The 20,316-nt window shown below is 39.7% G+C and overlaps 2 protein-coding genes across 6 annotated transcripts in view; one reads left to right on the top strand and one right to left on the bottom strand.

Annotated features, from left to right (window-relative positions):
• Positions 1-3,616: 3,616 nt before the first annotated feature.
• Positions 3,617-11,425, bottom strand: kcng3 (potassium voltage-gated channel, subfamily G, member 3). The gene is made up of 2 exons (XM_047376165.1): positions 10,611-11,425; positions 3,617-5,014 (listed from the first exon to the last, which is right to left on the bottom strand). Exons 1-2 carry the CDS (start codon positions 11,228-11,230, stop codon positions 4,369-4,371), a joined length of 1,266 nt encoding a protein of 421 aa, XP_047232121.1. The 5' UTR covers positions 11,231-11,425; the 3' UTR covers positions 3,617-4,368.
• Positions 11,426-17,178: 5,753 nt separating this feature from the next.
• The window catches only part of mta3 (metastasis associated 1 family, member 3), a 32,628-nt gene continuing 29,490 nt past the window's right edge, over positions 17,179-20,316 (top strand). For 3 of the 5 annotated variants that reach the window (XM_047376830.1, XM_047376829.1, XM_047376831.1), the window contains exons 1-2: positions 17,181-17,480; positions 20,127-20,194. In XM_047376830.1, the coding sequence (XP_047232786.1) occupies positions 17,453-17,480; positions 20,127-20,194 (96 nt within the window). In that variant the 5' untranslated portion in view covers positions 17,181-17,452. Of the gene's footprint in view, positions 17,481-20,126; positions 20,195-20,316 lie in introns of all 5 variants that reach the window. The other 2 variants (XM_047376828.1, XM_047376832.1) reach the window with 2 other exon arrangements.

The following is a 20,316-nucleotide window of genomic DNA, read 5'->3' as shown; positions in this document are numbered from 1 at the left end:
GTTATGGATGTCAGAACCATCAAGACAGCCTTGGATGCTCTTTTTTTACACTCAGTTTTAACCCAGTTTGTGTTGTGATTCTCCACAAAAATCCCTGGAGTAATAGCTTGTGCACCAGGCAGGAGGTGTGCGTGGATGCAGTCTATTTGTGTGCACAGAAATCAACCACCATAATGATTGGCATGTTGGAGGATGAAGTCGCCTTGGAGACAGAGAAACACAAAATGCCTCACATTAACTCACAAATAAAGAAGCAGCTTTTCATTCTTTGTGCTCAGGCTTTGTCTTTTTTTTTGTTTTGCAATATTTTTTCATCCTCCATCTGCCCTGTCGTATCTGTCTCTGTTTTTTTGTCTACCACTTTATGGTCCCTCCTGACCCGAGCCAATTTTTCATTATTCTTGGCTTAAATCTCATCTAACACTCCAAGTCCTCTTGTAACCCCTCGCATTTCTTCGCGCCTGTCTCCTTGTTTCACACTGGTTTCACAGAATGCTTCTAGGTCACACATCATTCTTGTGTAACTTGCTCCATCTGGGTTTGAATCTCTGAAACAGTGAGCAGCCGGCCGCCAGACAAACAAACACACACACACACACACACACACACACACGCCTCAACCAATGCAGCCAACTCAGCCTGATCTGTAACCATGAGGAAACAATGTAAACAGCAACCACAGAGAAATGAGACTGCCTTTGCCTGTGTCTTGCATTTTTTAAAGATTGATATAGTCTTGGTCCAGATACAGCTCCTTATATATCAAAAAGAAAGGATACTCTTCTTTAGAGCAGACTGAGATCGATCCCTGGTGAGAAATAATTTTTCTCTATTTAGTCCTAGTTTTGTCTCTGGCACTGTGATGGACTGACGACCTGTCCAGGGTGTACCCTGCCTCTCGTCCAATGACCGTTGGAGGCACCAATATCCAGCCTTTAGTTTTACAAATTTCTTTCAGTAAGGAAAAAGTAAATCCATGTAAGAAATAATTGCTATAACAAAATCCCTGGTGGCACAATTATTGGCACCCCTGTTGTTAATACTTTGTATGATCCCTCTTTTGCACACAGGAGAGCACTTAGTCTTCTCCTACAAGCCTTAATAAGGCTTGATCCAGATCATCCAGGGCTCAGAGATCATCCTGGGTCCCATATTCTCACCAGCTTAACTCACAGGTTATCCATAGGATTTATATCTTGTGACTATTATGGCCATGAATGCAGTTAGATGTTGTGTCTGGTGAAGAATTTCTGTGTAGATTTGGCTGTATATTTTGGATCATTGTTCTTTTGACCAAAACGATGAACACTTTTCAATGACAAGAATCTACCAGATTCTTATTTAAAATTTTGAGGTATTTCATAGAGTTCATGATGCCATGCACTCAACCAACACAATAGGCCTTTGGAAAAAAGAAACACACCCACAGCATGACAGATCGTCCGCATTACCTAACAGTGGGCATGAGGTGTTTTTCCATATATTCATACTTTGTTTCACATCAGTCCCCACTAGAGTTTGTTCCAGCTTAGGTACAATTTAGTAGCAATGCAGTTTTTATCTGGCATGCCTTCTAAATAGGCATTTGGCTTCTAATGGTTGTTTTTAAGGCTTGGTGACTACAAGATCCTAATGGTGTTTGGTGGGGTCTTGTCCAGCCGAGTGGCCTGGAGCTCAAAGTAACTGGCCTTCGTTTTACGTCATATTTAAATCCCACGGAAACAGAAAGTGAGGAATAGCTAAGTAGGAGTTACTAGATATTAGGTCTACCAATGATTGCACAACCAGTGAATTTGTTAAAAACATTTATTACCGAAAAGAAGATATTTTTGACCCACTGAACAAATAAACTTGAAAGTTTTCTTTTCTAAATTATACAGTGTAAGCTTATGCTGCGGCAATGACATTTTTTTACATATATTAATGCTGCATATTATATCCACATGCCTGAATCCTCTGCTATGTCTTGTCATTCTGCTAATTTTGTTTTTAAAAAAAACTTTAGGACAGTAAAAATGATTTCATTTCTTAGGATTACACCTCATCTTTTTCTCTAAAATGGAGATTTTTAACATCATTTTCTAAAGCTGCATTTCAAAAAACAAACTTTATTGTGGTGAAGACATTTGTATCGCATATCCATAAATGATTATATTTTTAAAAAGATCATGTAGAGGTTATTGTTTTGCACACGGCCTCTACTAATTTCTGTGCTAGAAAAAAACAAACAGTAGCAGAGCTATTTTTCTGTTTGTTTTACACCTGTTTCACTTTTTCTTGACTCTGTTTTCATTCAACTTCCAAATAGCAGTTCAGAATATTTGTGACTGAGAGGAAAGGTTAAACACTGTTAATTAATAGTGCTAAAATGTAGAGGTTAACAATCCATTAGTATAGTATTTTTGTATCACTTTGACCTTTTTAAGTCTGAGTTGTTTTGAATGGCTGATTTCGGCTCTATAAAGGAGCCCAGTCTGACTGACCATGAGGTTTACTCCTATATAAGAATGTCTCCATGTTTCTCCAAAGACTGTTATTCCTGTCTCACCAGAGATGGTGACTTAAGTCTGAGTGTTTTTGGACTCGAAATACACTGAAGTTGGAAAAACATAGACTTCTGACTTAACTTGTCATCAACTTGTGCTGTAAAGACTCGATACTCAACTTGGAATTGTTTTAAATCATCAAACAACTTTTAATTTCAGACTAAGAAAACTGACTAAAATACAAAATGTAGTTTTCAAATGAATAATACATTTATTAGAGGAAATAGGCTATCCAAACAAACCTGAATATGTGTGGAAAACGTAATTGCATCCATGTTAAATCTCTAAATTTCTTCAAAATCTAAATTAAATTTCACTGTCCTCAGGCCTGACAGACCTGTAGGATTAACACATCAATTAGGTCAAAGAAGTTGAAGTATGCTTCAAAAGTAACTTATCATTCTCTACCCTAAATAAATTCAAGAAACGTCATTGGTAGATATTAGTCTGGAAAGGGTTAGAGAGTCATTTCTAAGGCTTTGGGACTTAAGTGAGCCACAACAAGAGAAATTATCTACGACATTGATGAGCCTTCCTGGGAGTGGTTGACCTACCAAAAGTGCATCAGAACATCTTCAGCACTGGATGCTTCACCTGCCTCAGTTAGGGTAAATGTTTATGATTCAACAATAAGAAAGAAACTGGGTAAAAATGACCTCCATATGAGAGTTGCATGGCAAAATCACAAATGAACAAAAAGGTCCGTCTCACATTTGCCAAAAAAAACGAAACTCCAAAACTTTTGGAAAAATAATCCATAGACTGAGAAGATCAAGGTGTTTTTTTTGTGAGGTGTACATCGTATTATACCTGGTGTAAATTTAACACATAATTTCAGAAAAAGAATGTCATGGTAACAGTCAAACTTGGTGGTTGTATGATGTGATTTAGTGATGGTCTGTGGCTGCTGTTTAGGTGATGGTTTGCCATTATTGATGCAACCATAAATTTTGCCCTTAAACAGAATATCCTGAAGGAGAATATCAGGCCATCAGTTCTTTCTGCAGCAGAACAGTGATATAAGGCACACCTCTGACTGCTAACAAAAACACAACGAAGGCTATGTAGTGGCTTAATCCAAGTTTAGACTTAAATTTAATTGAAATGCTGTGGTGTGAGAATAAACAGGCCGTTCATGCTCCAAAATGTAGTTGAATAAAAAAAATCTGCAAAGAAGAGTGAGCCAAAACTAATATAAAGAGACTCATTGCCAGTTACTCCAAACACCTGATGGCAGTTTTTGCCGCCAAGGGTGGCACAACCGGTTATTAGGTTTAAGGGATGATCACTTTGTCACATTGGTCAGGTTGGTTTGGATAGCTTTTCTCCCACAATAAATTAGATTAGCATTTTTTAAAACCGTGTTTTCTGTATGCAGGTTATCTATGTTTGATATTCAAATTTATTTTATGATCTGAGTCAATTAGGTGTGAGAAGAAACAAGAACAAAAGAAATTACTAAGAGATCTCTTTTTCACATCAATGTAGATGATATGCAATGGGACAATGTTATCTCCAGTAATTAGAGACTTGAGCCTTTACTTTGAAAATATGTCTTATGAACTTCTCTGCTGTCTACTACAGGTAAGTTACTGATTACTGCCGGGTCTTCTGAGTAATTCGAACATCCCCTTTAAGTCACACTGTTTGCTGGTTAGACAATGGTCAGGGATCATCTGTTCTACGAGAGGCAGGGACTATACAGAGCAACAATATCAAATGCTGCCAAAGCCAAGAGTCAGAGCATCTCACACAGTTGGTTATGTCACAATGAGATCTACTAGTTTGCTATGTTTCTGTCTATTTTAGTGTTCATCCTAGTTCATTCCAGCATCTCTGAAGACACATTTCGTGCATATCTAGCAGAGCGGAGTTTTAGTTCATGGTAGCACTGAACAAAGCTGTGGTAGATGAATGTGATGGGCAGAGCCAGGAGAACAATCCCACTCACTACACACATGCCCCCGAGAACACGTCCCCCAATCGTCACTGGATACACGTCCCCGTACCCAACTGTAGTCATAGAGATGATGACCCACCAGGCGGCAGCCGGGATGCTGGCGTAGTCCTGGTTCTGCGAGCCCAAGTCCAAGCCGTGCTCCAGCAGCTGTGCCAGAGCACTGTATATTGCCATGGCCACACAAACAAACACCATGAGCATGACCATCTCCCTGTAGCAGCGCCTGAGCGTCAGTCCCAGAGTCTGCAGGCCCAGGAAATGTCTGGCCAGCTTCATGAGCCAGAACACTCTCATCATCCTCAGCACGCGGAGTATCACTCCAGCGACCCCAAGCCCAGCACCCGGCATCCCAGCTCTGGCCATCGCCATGGTGACATAGTAGGGGGTAATGGCAATCACGTCGATGATGTTCAGCGGATGGCGGATGAAGCTGCACTTGTCTCTGGCCAACAGAAAGCGCACTATGCACTCAGCTGTAAACCAGCCGATGCACACAGCCTCCACTATCCTAAAGAAGGAAGAAGAAAGAAGTAAAAAATGAGTTCCTCAATATACAGGAAATGGCAGACCATTATGTTTGATGTGAGATACTGCTTGACTTAATCTCTCAGAGTGAGGCTGAAATTAGCCAAGCGAGTTGATATAAATCATTGGAAATAAGAGCACATTTGATACAATTTGGAAATACAAGTGAAAAAAAGCTGGAAATAAGATTAAACTAAAACTGCACAAAGGGAGAGAAAAAAGGCCTTGAAGAGTGATTGTGAGAAAATCTGCTACACAATTAACTCCCTGATTAACACAGCAATGGCAATAAAACTGAATTAAAAAGCCATCCCAGTGGTGTTTGACATAAAAAGGATTCAAGGAAGCAAAGACCACATGTTCCAACATGGCAACGATTACCACAATTGAATCAAACCAAATTATGAAGCAGCTGAGAACATTGCATCATCTACTGGCATGAAACTGGATCCCTTTGGCCCAAGTATGAGCTACACTTTTAGTTGATTACCTAACCCCCTGGATCAGCTCCAAACTCAAAGCTATGTCCAGCCTGAGAGAACAAAACCTAACCTTATATAGAAAATGGAGTCCTTGGGACTTCCTTCAGAGGACAGGCTGTAGCAAAAACAAAAATAATGCAGAAAAAGAAAAGCAGGTTTTCGTCTTCTGACCAGAAGCATCACTTAGACAGAAAATTGCCTTCTGGTAACTGGGTTATTTATGTGTATTTGTTGACACAATTCAGAAACCTATTACCTTCATGAATATTATGAACCCAGAAGTATCCAGTTTGTTTATCCTTAATGTGCACTGTGTAATGTTAACTACCAAACCAATAAAAGGCTTCTGATTAAAGATCACAACAGGGAAACGTAAGAGGAATGTATCACAAGGGAGCTTCCTCTATTATTAACTCTTCAGTTTTGTAGATAATATTGATCCATTATTGATTTTCCTCTTAGGGGGCTTGTGTGACAGCCATGTGAGGATGCTAATGATTAATATGGTGGTCTGGAACTCATCAATGAGCATAATGACCTCAGGTGCCAAACTACAAAGCACAAGGACATAATCACCATGTTTCCACCTATACACTAAAAACTACTGTGTTATTTTTTAAACACGAATGCTGGGTTTATGCTGTCAGGAAAGAGGTTGGGTAGTTTTAAACCAAACATTGGGTCAAAAATGACAAGAGATCAGATAGAAGGAGCCTCATTGTTCTTCACAGCCATTTTTGAACAATATAAAAATCTGATCAGACTTCCCAATCCCTCTTCCACCAGATCAAATTACAATAACATCCTTATTTACGCTGTTTAATTATGTAAATACCAGTAAACTGTGTTAATGACGTTAGTTCAAACTGGGTGTGAGTTTGTTGAGCTAACATTGCCTTTAGCATTTGTCTTTAACTTGTTAACAAGTAGGACCTCAAACTACGTTCCACATTCACATTTTCACCAAACAAGGGGTCATAAAGTTGAGGTTATGTCATATACAACATTTTTAGATGTGAACTGGAGCCACCATGGGACGTTTCATGCCAACTATGCATGAATTCATACCAGGCTTGTGGACGTGTTGTAATTGCTACAGCAACTGATGGCTTTTTGTAATTTTTTCTTTGATCTGCTCTTAATCAGCTGTAAGGAAATTTGGTAATTTGACATTGATAAATGACATCTACCAACAACAAGTTGCCCGGAGATATTTTGGTTTAATCAGGGGTCATAATCTGTCATATTTCACAAGAACAAAGTGGTCAAAAATTGTATAATTCAAGGTTTAGAGACCTGGAACTAATAAGCATTTTTTTTTTTTCACTTTAACTCTTGCAACAGTGTTTTATCTTTACTATCAGCTGTACTGGTTTAGTCATCCATTGATCCAGCTTAAGAGTTAAACCCAAAATTCAATAAGAGCAGGAATATGATAAATTTTGAATCATAGTATATTGAATGTGAATTTTATTATCAAATTCAATTGTTTGTTAATAGTAAGGTGTTACATATGACAACATATCACAGTGTTGCCTTTTTTTAATCCAATAGTTTTAATGCAGAATCCATCTATGAACAGAAATCATTGTCTGTAACTAAAATATGTCTTGTTTAACATTAGCTTATGTGTTTAGCAATAGTCTCATAATAAGGATTGATTTAATTATTCAACTTTATTGGGTTTAATATATGCAGTTAGTTTGACTGCATGGGACACATATAGTCAATCATAAAACGGGTCTAAATGACAATAAACATATAAACACTGCTTATATGATACAATATATATGGCATAGATTCCCATAGCAGCTTTTTATAAACTATCTGCATTTTTAATAAGGACACTGAAGAAACAGCCTGATTCTGCTTTGTGTGATTTTGGATGGATGACATCACAAAAGACACATGAATTGGGCTGATCAGCTGGCATGAGTAATTGAATCAGCTACCTTTGTCAGACTCTGAAAGATTGGAGTTGGATTTAAGCTGCAAAAGGTTAACATTTACCTGTTTATGCCAAAGTTTGAGTCCAGTGACCCCCAGATAAAGTGCGAGATGGCCAAGCTGAAGCAAAATGTTAGAATGACAATGATCATTTGATATAGAGGTCCTTCTCGAAATATTAGCATATTGTGATAAAGTTCATTATTTTCCGTAATGTAATGATGAAAATTTAACATTCATATATTTTAGATTCATTGCACACTAACTGAAATATTTCAGGTCTTTTATTGTCTTAATACGGATGATTTTGGCATACAGCTCATGAAAACCTAAAATTCCTATCTCACAAAATTAGCATATCATTAAAAGGGTCTCTAAACGAGCTATGAACCTAATCATCTGAATCAACGAGTTAACTCTAAACACCTGCAAAAGATTCCTGAGGCCTTTAAAACTCCCAGCCTGGTTCATCACTCAAAACCCCAATCATGGGTAAGACTGCCGACCTGACTGCTGTCCAGAAGGCCACTATTGACACCCTCAAGCAAGAGGGTAAGACACAGAAAGACATTTCTGAACGAATAGGCTGTTCCCAGAGTGCTGTATCAAGGCACCTCAGTGGGAAGTCTGTGGGAAGGAAAAAGTGTGGCAGAAAACGCTGCACAACGAGAAGAGGTGACCGGACCCTGAGGAAGATTGTGGAGAAGGGCCGATTCCAGACCTTGGGGGACCTGCGGAAGCAGTGGACTGAGTCTGGAGTAGAAACATCCAGAGCCATCGTGCACAGGCGTGTGCAGGAAATGGGCTACAGGTGCCGCATTCCCCAGGTCAAGCCACTTTTGAACCAGAAACAGCGGCAGAAGCGCCTGACCTGGGCTACAGAGAAGCAGCACTGGACTGTTGCTCAGTGGTCCAAAGTACTTTTTTCGGATGAAAGCAAATTCTGCATGTCATTCGGAAATCAAGGTGCCAGAGTCTGGAGGAAGACTGGGGAGAAGGAAATGCCAAAATGCCAGAAGTCCAGTGTCAAGTACCCACAGTCAGTGATGGTCTGGGGTGCCGTGTCAGCTGCTGGTGTTGGTCCACTGTGTTTTATCAAGGGCAGGGTCAATGCAGCTAGCTATCAGGAGATTTTGGAGCACTTCATGCTTCCATCTGCTGAAAAGCTTTATGGAGATGAAGATTTCATTTTTCAGCACGACCTGGCACCTGCTCACAGTGCCAAAACCACTGGTAAATGGTTTACTGACCATGGTATCACTGTGCTCAATTGGCCTGCCAACTCTCCTGACCTGAACCCCATAGAGAATCTGTGGGATATTGTGAAGAGAACGTTGAGAGACTCAAGACGCAACACTCTGGATGAGCTAAAGGCCGCTATCGAAGCATCCTGGGCCTCCATAAGACCTCAGCAGTGCCACAGGCTGATTGCCTCCATGCCACGCCGCATTGAAGCAGTCATTTCTGCAAAAGGATTTCCGACCAAGTATTGAGTGCATAACTGTACATGATTATTTGAAGGTTGACGTTTTTTGTATTAAAAACACTTTTTTTTTTTTGGTCGGATGAAATATGCTAATTTTGTGAGATAGGAATTTTGGGTTTTCATGAGCTGTATGCCAAAATCATCTGTATTAAGACAATAAAAGACCTGAAATATTTCAGTTAGTGTGCAATGAATCTAAAATATATGAATGTTAAATTTTCATCATTACATTATGGAAAATAATTAACTTTATCACAATATGCTAATATTTTGAGAAGGACCTGTATAATTGGTACAAATCTGTTTATAATCCTGATCGAGGTTTTTCATTAGATTCGTTTGTGTGAAGGTTTGTCCCTCGTAAAATGGCAGCCTGCTCTCATGCAGCCTGCTCTTGTTCTGCTTTGCCTCACTCAAACAACATCTTTCTTTTTGGGTGCTGAGTGATGGGATTTTTTCTTATTTATTTCCTCCGGTGTCCACTGGAATGATGGCTTTGGTACAGGCTTTAGAGTGGGTGCATGCAAATGTTCCTAAAGTCTATGCTACTCAAAGATGTTGCTGCAGATGTACATGAGGAAATACATTTGAAAAAGGAATTTGATTAAAAATAGTCATATCAATTGGAGCAGAGTTTCAGCTAGTTTAAGACACACATGAATGGCATAAAATAACATAACATAATATTAATAGCTTAATAACTTATCCTTAACTGATTTTTGTAAATTAAATATAACTTTGTCTGGGTCCATTACTTTTATAGCCAGGTTACCTAACTTCAGTATCTTTCACAAAGTATACAGCAATCTTAATTACAGTAAATGATGACACGTTTTAGCCAACAATTGAACAATCAAGTCTCAGACCACAAGTCTAAGTCAAGACAAAGTATTTACTTTATGGGTGTAAAATGTAAGTCTCCTTCTCTGTCTTCAGAAGCAAAAATTATTTTTGGCATTAAATGTCTACTGACAGGTCTGTTTTTGCTGCCCTGCTTTTAACAGCATAATAAGGCAGTTAGAAGAAACAAATGTGTTCAGAGTTGAGACGTAACTTAATGAAACTAAACATGCTCTTTGTAATCTCAAGTCAGATTTTGTGAGATCTCCATTTGAAAAACAACAATGGAGCCACCCTGAAGTCATAATTTCGACTGGGAAATATTGTATCCAATATAGCTGCTGTGCATATTTTAATTAACTGAAAGGTGCCATTTATTTGTACGTCTAACAGAAAAATACTAGATTTTATTACCTTGCAAAACTATTTGGAAACACTGCAGAATTAGCTGGGAAAAATACTCATATTAGCCCCAAATGTTACCTTATGCCTTATGTGATGTCATGAGAGGGGTGTGGTGTGGAAGCCTATTATTGGGAGGGTAGATTTTACCTTGATTAAATAACGATCTACCAGAAAACAGCAAAACAAATAGAAGCACTGACCTGACATGTTTCTCTATAGGAGACAAACTATATCTAAAATGTGTTTGGGGGATTTTGCAGTGTTTGAAAGAGTGTTCATTTATTCATGAAGTATCTGTTTAGCCTGTGGATCTCCCTTTTACGCACAGAACTTAAGAGCACCATCGGCTCAATGTCTGACCGCATTTTCTTGAGGGAAACCTCTTAAGGATTGCCGTTTGATCCCACAACATCGCCTACCTGTGCTCCTCCGTAGTATTCCTCTTAGCTGTATCCCAGTCTGGGAGAGTGCTGGCACACAGCATAACCATAGAAATAATCACGAAAATCACGGACACCGCAGCTAGGAGCTGCGCCGCCAGAGAAGAGTTAGGGTCCTCGAACATTTTGCGCATCCTCTCCAGCCATTTGGCGCGACCGGTTAGCGCAGTCCGATGCACCGTCTCTTCTGGACTCTGGCACTCATCCCCGGACACGTCCCCCTCTGACAGACTGTCCATCCCTATGTCGGACATCCTCTCGTCCAGGCGCTTCTGGCAGCAGAAGTCCAGGTGCGCGCTCTCCAGCCCCCAGTAGAGCATCTCGGTGTAGAAGGACAGCTCGCAGACTCCGGGGACGAACCGGAGTTTGCCGGAGCGCACGTACAGCATGATGAACACGAAAGCCTGCGCGTGTCGGTCAAAGAAGAACTCGTTCCGGTCCCGGTCGTAGTCGTCGCACAGTTCCAGAACCTCTTTCTCGGTCGCGCAGGCATGCAAGCGGCTGACGCGTCGGAGTGGGAAGTCCTTGATCACCTCACGGGTGAACGCGTAACGGGTCCCCCCTACATTCAGCACACAAATGCTCTTCCCGAACTTCATCTTGGCGACAAGTACCCGACTAAAACTCTTCTTCACAGTCCATTCTTCCTTCCATCACAGGAGTCAGGGCACCTGGGGGAGCGGACAGTCTCTCCTGCCCCCCGGGGCGTGGCTCGCCTTGACTGGAAGCGGTCCTCTAGGTTTGGTAGGTGTGTTGAGGAAACTACAACCCCTGCTGTCTCTCCCACTGTCAGCTTCTTCTGCCTCTGTAGTATGGATAAAACACTCTCCACCCCACTCAGGGCGAGCCAGTCCCATCCGTGATGTCATATGCGCCCACGCAGCGAGAAAATAAACCCCCGACAGAAACATTACTGCTTATTGTTTTGTTTCCACACTCGTAAAACACTGTTAGAATTTAACCAATGACACCAGTGGAACAATTTAAACCTTTTACAAGATTTTAATTAATAATTCTGAGTAGAAATTATGTTAAATGAAAAATAACATTTTAATTATTTGGTAATTTTTTTTTGTGGCTATTTTTGAATCTACTGACTACAAAGTTAGTTTTTTTAAATTAATTTGCCCCAAATATTGTTTATTTACTCAAATAAATATTATTCTGTTTAATCCTGTGCACACCCATAAAAAAATAAAGTTTTATAATCTACAAAAATAAATTATGATGGATTATTTCAAAAATTTGGTTCAATTCTACTGTAAACCAATGCATCTTTTAGAGGAGAAATATAAAACAAACAAAAGGTTTTTACTTTCAGGAAGCACCGTTTGATCTTTTGATTCTGTTTCAACTTATTTGACTTTACACCTGCCATCAATTGTAAATCTGGACATATAAAAATAAGCTGACCGAGTAAGACTTTTCTGACAATTCTTGTCTGCATCAATTAATGAAAGCTGCAGTTTGCAAAAAGGTTACAAAAGATTCATAGTATTTACGTCTACAAAGGTATCAGTCAAAACAAACAAATAAAAATAAAAAACCATCCATTGTATTCCATTTATTCAATAATGGGCGGTAAAGGTACCAGGTGTAGGAAGGAAACCCAGACATTCCTCTCTTTAACAACCCTCTACTGCTCATTCTGAGAGATCCAAACACGTTGCCTGGCCAATGGATAAATCATCCTTCCTACAAATTCTGGGTCAGCCCTGGAGTCTCCTCCCTGTGGGACTTCCTGGAAAACAACCATTATATATTTTCCCTGGCACACCCTACACAGTCATCAATAATTGGAGAAAAAGGGGACTACTGGTCCAGAACCTGCCCAGTTATTTTGGAGCTGTTATGATAAATGGCATGTTTAGTTGTCTGGCATGCTATATTTGCTTGTTTTTTTAATTAAATGGTTTTTGAAATGCCATCGCTTTTATAGTGACCTCATTTTCTCTCTGTATGTTTTTAGGCTCCTGCTATGACAGCTTATTTAGCTGTCATAAGAGCTGGTTCAGAGAGACCCACCCCACAGAAAAGAAGTTTCATAAACCAGTCTTTCTATGTCCTGCAGCTTTTAGACTTTTTGTGACTCCAATTCAACACATCTGATTGAAATATGCTAACATGTATATTAGCAGGACTCTGCTGAGTTTGATTGCATGCAGAGGCGATAATTTGGCTATTTCATTTAGGTGCAGTAGACCAGGGATGCATCTACAGTAAAAGTTTCAAGGCACAAGGTCTTGACGACAGGGGTTGAGACCCCTACCCCAGAACCTCCAGAACACAACACCTGTCTCATATGCAGAAGACTTTGTCAGACAGAACATGCATACAGGTCCTTCTCAAAATATTAGCATATTGTGATAAAGTTCATTATTTTCCATAATGTAATGATGAAAATTTAACATTCCTATATTTTAGATTCATTGCACACTAACTGAAATATTTCAGGTCTTTTTTTGTCTTAATACGGATGATTTTGGCATACAGCTCATGAAAATCCAAAATTCCTATCTCACAAAATTACCATATTTCATCCGACCAATAAAAGAAAAGTGTTTTTAATACAAAAAACGTCAACCTTCAAATAATCATGTACAGTTATGCACTCAATACTTGGTCGGGAATCCTTTTGCAGAAATGACTGCTTCAATGCGGCGTGGCATGGAGGCAATCAGCCTGTGGCACTGCTGAGGTCTTATGGAGGCCCAGGATGCTTCGATAGCAGCCTTTAGCTCATCCAGAGTGTTGGGTCTTGAGTCTCTCAACGTTCTCTTCACAATATCCCACAGATTCTCTATGGGGTTCAGGTCAGGAGAGTTGGCAGGCCAATTGAGCACAGTGATACCATGGTCAGTAAACCATTTACCAGTGGTTTTGGCACTGTGAGCAGGTGCCAGGTCGTGCTGAAAAATGAAATCTTCATCTCCATAAAGCTTTTCAGCAGATGGAAGCATGAAGTGCTCCAAAATCTCCTGATAGCTAGCTGCATTGACCCTGCCCTTGATAAAACACAGTGGACCAACACCAGCAGCTGACACGGCACCCCAGACCATCACTGACTGTGGGTACTTGACACTGGACTTCTGGCATTTTGGCATTTCCTTCTCCCCAGTCTTCCTCCAGACTCTGGCACCTTGATTTCCGAATGACATGCAGAATTTCCTTTCATCCGAAAAAAGTACTTTGGACCACTGAGCAACAGTCCAGTGCTGCTTCTCTGTAGCCCAGGTCAGGCGCTTCTGCCGCTGTTTCTGGTTCAAAAGTGGCTTGACCTGGGGAATGCGGCACCTGTAGCCCATTTCCTGCACACGCCTGTGCACGGTGGCTCTGGATGTTTCTACTCCAGACTCAGTCCACTGCTTCCGCAGGTCCCCCAAAGTCTGGAATCGGCCCTTCTCCACAATCTTCCTCAGGATCCGGTCACCTCTTCTCGTTGTGCAGCGTTTTCTGCCACACTTTTTCCTTCCCACAGACTTTCCACTGAGGTGCCTTGATACAGCACTCTGGGAACAGCCTATTCGTTCAGAAATGTCTTTCTGTGTCTTACCCTCTTGCTTGAGGGTGTCAATAGTGGCCTTCTGGACAGCAGTCAGGTCGGCAGTCTTACCCATGATTGGGGTTTTGAGTGATGAACCAGGCTGGGAGTTTTAAAGGCCTCAGGAATCTTTTGCAGGTGTTTAGAGTTAACTCGTTGATTCAGATGATTAGGTTCATAGCTCGTTTAGAGACCCTTTTAATGATATGCTAATTTTGTGAGATAGGAATTTTGGGTTTTCATGAGCTGTATGCCAAAATCATCCGTATTAAGACAATAAAAGACCTGAAATATTTCAGTTAGTGTGCAATGAATCTAAAATATATGAATGTTAAATTTTTATCATTACATTATGGAAAATAATTAACTTTATCACAATATGCTAATATTTTGAGAAGGACCTGTATTAACAGTTACCTTTGGCAAGTGGATTCATGAGCTCAGAAGGCTGAGAGACCTCAAACTGGTTTAAAGCAGAAATCTAGTGAGGTCCAGCTAAAGTCTCAAAGGTCTATGTCTGACCTTCTGAGGAGCTCTGTCCATATACATCATGGTGGATATGGGGACATTTGGAGTCTGGCTCCATTTTTGGCTTTCAATTTCTCCTTAAATTATGGATGGCTCATTCACTATGAACTATCCATAGTCCTAATTAGAACATCCAAATTAATCTGCCTCTGAACATTTGAGAGTTAAAGGGACTCTTTATCATTTTTAGGATTTTAATCAGCTTAATTCTAGATAAATTAGCTCTCATTTGATTCTATCTTTCGGTCAGCAAAGAGTGCACATTTCATTAAATAATTGTCTAGCTTAGAATTATAAAAATTCCCTTATTTCTTATTTGTCTAGACTTGCTTGTTTATTGACCACTTTGTGCTGATAGCTACATGAAAAGCATTAAATAAATGATCTGTGATTGATTAATATATACTTTAGGGTTAATTTAGTACGTGAGCAAGTATTACTTGCTAGATATGATCATCCTTATGATATTTCATAAACTTTTAGAAAATCTGTTTATTCTTTCAATAAAAAGTCAAATTGAAAGAAATCTTTCTTTAACTGCAATTTATTAAAACTCAGTGGGAAGGTTAAAATTAAATGTTTTTTGTTGATAGGCTACGACTGATCTGAATTTCGAAAGGTATTTAAAGAAACTTATATTTCTTTACATTCAAGGCAATGTCTAGTTTGATGATAGTCCTCTTTATTTGCATGATTTTTGTTTATACACTCCTCATTCAAAGGTGATTACTTTCATTCTGTGCAACTGGAGCGAGAACTTTGAACTGAATTTGAGAAGAGTGTATGGATTTTAGGACAATTTACCAACAAGAAAACACAAGGTAGCGGTTTGTGAAGAACAGAGCAGGCCACATTTTGATATTCAGAGATTGTTTCAGGCCAAGTTTTTTTTAAAGCTTGTGGCATGCTTGAGGTGTTTCATTAAGATGATTTTCAGATCCTAACTGTGAAACCTCCTGCAGAGGTGTTGGATCACCATAAATAATATCCAACCAAACAGTCTTATAATGAACCAATCTTACTAGCTATCCCACCTCTATGGGCAGCATTGACCACTACAAAACCCTAATTTTATTTGTTAGCTTGTTGTTTTTTGGCATTTGGTGGGCTAGCTGATGTGCATCAGATCATTGTCCTGCTGCATAGCACAACTAGTCATGACTTGAATGGTAGTCGGGAACTGATTGGCTGGACAGTTTGCTTCAGGACTTTCTGGGACAGAGCAGAATTCATAGTTTCATTAATTATAGCTAGTCATCCAGCTCCTGAAGTAGCAAGGTAGCCCCAGACCATCACACTACCACCACCATGTCTGACTATGATGTTCTTTTCTGAGATTTCCGTTTCTGCCTTTTGTATTGAGATGCGCACCTTCCACAAAGTTCCACGTTTGTCTTGTCAGTCCCCAGAATATTTACCCAAAAGTCTTGAAGAGACAAGGTGTTGTTTTACAAATGTGACAGACCTTTGTGTTTTATTTAGTTAGCAGTGGTTTTCACCATTGAACTTTCTAGTGGATGTTATTTTTAACCCAGGGTTTTTCTTACTGTTGAATCTTGAACACTCACCTTATCCTAGGCCTACATTGCTTTAGAGGTTGCTCTATTTCCTTTTGTGACCTTCTGGGTGAGTCGTTGATGCGTCTTGAAGTCGTTGGCCACTCCTGGGAAGGTTCCCCATCGTTACATGTTTTCTCCATTAGTAGATGACACTCACAGTGGTTCACTGGAGCCCCACAGTCTTGGAAATGGCTTGGTAACATGTTCTAGACTGATAAATGTCAATGACTGTTTCTCATCTGTACCTGAATTTCTTTATTATGCGTTGTGTTTTGAGATCTTTCAGCATACTTGTTGGACAGGTTCCTTTTTTAGGTATTTCTTGATTCTACAGGTCTGGCAATCAGTGAACCTGGGTAAATGGATTGAATTTATGTAGTGCTTTTCTGGTCACACTGACAACTCAAAGTGCTTTACACTAGAACCACATTGACCCAATCACGCTCACTAATGGGCACACATTCATATGCCGACATGGATTGGTAGGCAACTTGGGGTTAAGTTCCTTGCCCAGGGGCAGATTGATATGTCACAGGAGGAACCTGGAATCGAACCCACAACACCTTTTCACACAGGTTTGGATAGTCTTTTCCCTTAATGAACGAAGTCATTATCTGAAAACGTTTTCTGTTCATTCAGGTTATATTTCTCTGAAGATAAAACGTGTTTAAGGATCTTTAACATTTAAGTATGCCACAATGCAAATACAGAAAATATATGCAAAGGGGGAAAACACCTTTTAGAGTTTTTATCTGTAAAAACGTTTTTAATAATTGATCATTTTACACCCACTTCACAATTATGCACTAGTTTGTGTTGATCTATCTCATTAAATCCATCACATTGAAGTGTGTCGTTTCAATGTGCCGGTGTTTTTGCGCATGCGCAGACCCCTCCGTCGCCTCCTAGCAGTGAGTGGTTTTTCGGGTTTCTCCGACTTCTATCGGCCGCCCTGAGTTTTCTGTATTGTAAAAAGCTGCTGCTGTGAATCGTTAGAGGAGGAGGAGGAATGGGGGGGGGGTCTGGGTAGCCAAATTTCTCCCCTGGTAGTGAACACATCCGGAGTCCCGACGATCGTAATTTAAAAGCACGTTGTATCTTTTAGGACACAGTTTTAGATGTATATATTTTAAGATTAATTTATGTCATTTCGCTTAGTTTATGCTTTACGTTAACAAGCTGGGAGGGCAGAAATGGCGGCCAACATGTACCGGGTCGGAGGTATGTATGTCAGTGTGGATCCTTTTTTTTTTTTTTTTTTTTTTATCAAGCAGATACCCCTAAGTTTGGATCTCGTTGGTGTTATTTGGTGATGTTTTAGAGATTGTGTGTGTAATTGTGAGATGCAGTTGTGCTACATTGATAGATGTGAGTGAGGTTGGGGCCGGAAGGTGAGCATTTCTTAATATTTGGGATCCAAAATGGGTCAGGCCTGAGCAGCTAGCCGCCAGCTCGCTAACTGGCTACCTGGTAATGTAAACATATTTTTTTCAGCTGTCGGCACTGTTGGCTGCTACAGCAGTTTTTTATATCCTTTCACACTGGGCAAGGACAAGCCATACAATGTTAGCTCACGGCAGGACATGTTTTTAAACGGCTGTTGAAATTTCACCACGGTCAGTGTGAGGCTGCCTTTGTATCTGCCTCTTCTGGCATGCAGCCATTAGTCTACGAGTCCTTATTTAGCTAACGTTAGCACAAGCGGCAGCTTCCCTGATCACCGTTCTCTTCCCTCTTTATTATTCCTGCAATGTAATTCAATAACCCGTATGGAGACGTTACAACCGACTTTCTCTAATAGTGTTGCACGCCCATTGACTTAAAGTGTGGCGAGTTATCAAATCGACGGCCAGCTAGCTCGTTAGCACTGCTGGAATTCAACATCAAATTATTGTCTTCATGGCGTCGGTGCGTCTGCTAGGATTGAACCTTACACCTTCATTCGCTCATACTCGACCTTTAACTCTACTTCAAGATGGGACTTGAGCCAAATGCATTCATGCATCTCTTGATTGTTGCAGCATTAACTTTATATTTTGCGTTTTTTGGTAACTCGTAGTACATCACAATGTGTTTTTTTTTTTTTTTTTTCAGTTATGATGCCTTCAGGTGCTCCTTTTTTTTTTAAAAACTCCAGCTCTGTAAACGTTACTTTTCCTGCATATTATACAGTACAGGTGCATCTCACTAAAGTATCACATGACCAAAAGGTTAATTTGAGTAATTAATTTAAAAAAGGGAAACTCATTTATTATATAAATACGTCACACACAGGGTGATTATAGTTTAAGTGTTTAATTCTGTTCATTTTTGAGGATTATGGGTTACAGCAAAAAAATTAAAAAATGTTCTTGGAAAATTTGAATGAATAAAAATCCTCCACCATTGTATTAATGGAAAGTTCAGTGGAAGGCTAAAGTGTGTGTGGGAAGAAGGGGGGGAGGCACAAGCAAAACCCATTTAAGATGGACTGTTGCTGGATTTGGTGCATGAAGAGCCTTCAAACATATCCAGGACATATTTCCTAGGACTGTTCCTTGCGTTAAGCCACCCTTGAACCAGAGGCAACAATTTTGAGGAAGAGTGGAGCTACACATAACCTAAGTTGCCCCATAATCCTCATAATTAAGAGAAATAAACACTTAAAATATGTCACTGTATGTGTTATAAATCTACATGAGTTTCACTTTTTGAATGGAATTGCTGAAACAAATATACTAGCTAGTCAGAGTGTGGACAAGAAGCTGATTTCTGCCATTTTTAAACCAACTTTAGTCTCAAAAAGGTCACAGCACCTTTTTGTTTTTTAAAGGGAATCTTTAAACAGTTGTCATGTTTCCATTGAAGTTTTCACCTAAACATCAGTTTGTTTACAATAAAAGCTGCAGTAGGTTTATAACAGTATCACATGTGAAACACCTACTGCAAAAAGAAAATTGTTGAGCATCTTAAGGGTTCAACTCTAATTACAGTACAGTAGGGTTTTCCTTATGTTGTCTCTTTTGTGTTTTTGTTTTTTACCTCTGTGTGTATCTGCATGCCTCCTTTTGCCTTTATCTTTGCAGCTGGTGTACCTGAATTTCACCACAGGGGGACAATACATGAGATGCATACAATGTTTTTCTATAAATATAAATGTGAAAGTCAGGCTTTGTATGCAGCCATATGAGTAAATGGTTCATAGAACCACCTTATGCTCCAATTACAGCTGCAAGTCTTTGTGATATACCTCTACCAGCTTTGCACATCTAGACAGACTTTCTAGCCCTTTCTTATTTGCAGACTAACTCAAGCTCAGTCAGATTGAATGGAGAGTCCTGCCGCAGATCAGTTTCATTTAGGTCTGGACTTTGACTAGGTCATTGTAATACATGGCTATGGTTTGATCCAAGCTATTCAATTGTAGTTCTGATTGTATGCTTAGGATCATAGTCCAGTGGTTCCAATAGATGCTTTTGGAAAATGTGGATTATTAATTAGACTAATAATTCTTACATGGATAATAGTGAATGGGAAAGAGGAAGGATAATGATATGAAATTGACTGTTTTGAAAACCATGCAAAAAAGACGCCAGTGTCTGCACCCATAATCCCACTGTTCTTATATCTGCATCACAGATGCAAATAGTGCATTACAGTATTATATGAATTCACCTTTGAACTTTAAAACTGAACATGTTATTTTGGTTGTAATTGAGTGGGAGGCATTTTATTTATGTGTTCACAAGTAAAAAATGTTCCTTCAGTCAGACATGGACACGATGTTTAGTAGTAAATGTGTGTTGCCAGTTGGTTATTTATTTTTTTTGGTTGTGTCCTGCAGTATCCAGCTATGATCTTCTGATACCCTCTTGTTTGCTGTTGCAGATTATGTCTTCTTTGAAAACTCCTCCAGCAACCCTTACCTGATCCGTCGGATAGAAGAACTCAACAAGGTACTGCATTGTTTGTCATTTTTGGGCCTTAGGGTGAATAACTTGGATTCCTGCCTCCAATCCCCACCCATCGCCCCTGTGTCTACGTGAATACTGGTGTTTTAAGTCTTAATTGTTTGACT

The sequence above is a fragment of the Girardinichthys multiradiatus genome, chromosome 10 (assembly GCF_021462225.1).
Source record: "Girardinichthys multiradiatus isolate DD_20200921_A chromosome 10, DD_fGirMul_XY1, whole genome shotgun sequence".
Classification (NCBI taxonomy): Eukaryota; Metazoa; Chordata; class Actinopteri; order Cyprinodontiformes; family Goodeidae; genus Girardinichthys; species Girardinichthys multiradiatus.
Note: the sequence above shows the minus strand (reverse complement) of the source record. Positions and strands in the feature narration are given on the sequence as shown.

Coding starts and splice junctions, on each gene's coding strand:
- kcng3 (XM_047376165.1), bottom strand. CDS start 11,230: ATGAAGTTCGGGAAGAGCATTTGTGTGCTGAATGTAGGGGGGACCCGT. Junction 5,015..10,610: donor AATACTACGGAGGAGCACAG/GTAGGCGATGTT, acceptor TTCCTTCTTTAG/GATAGTGGAGGCTGTGTGCA.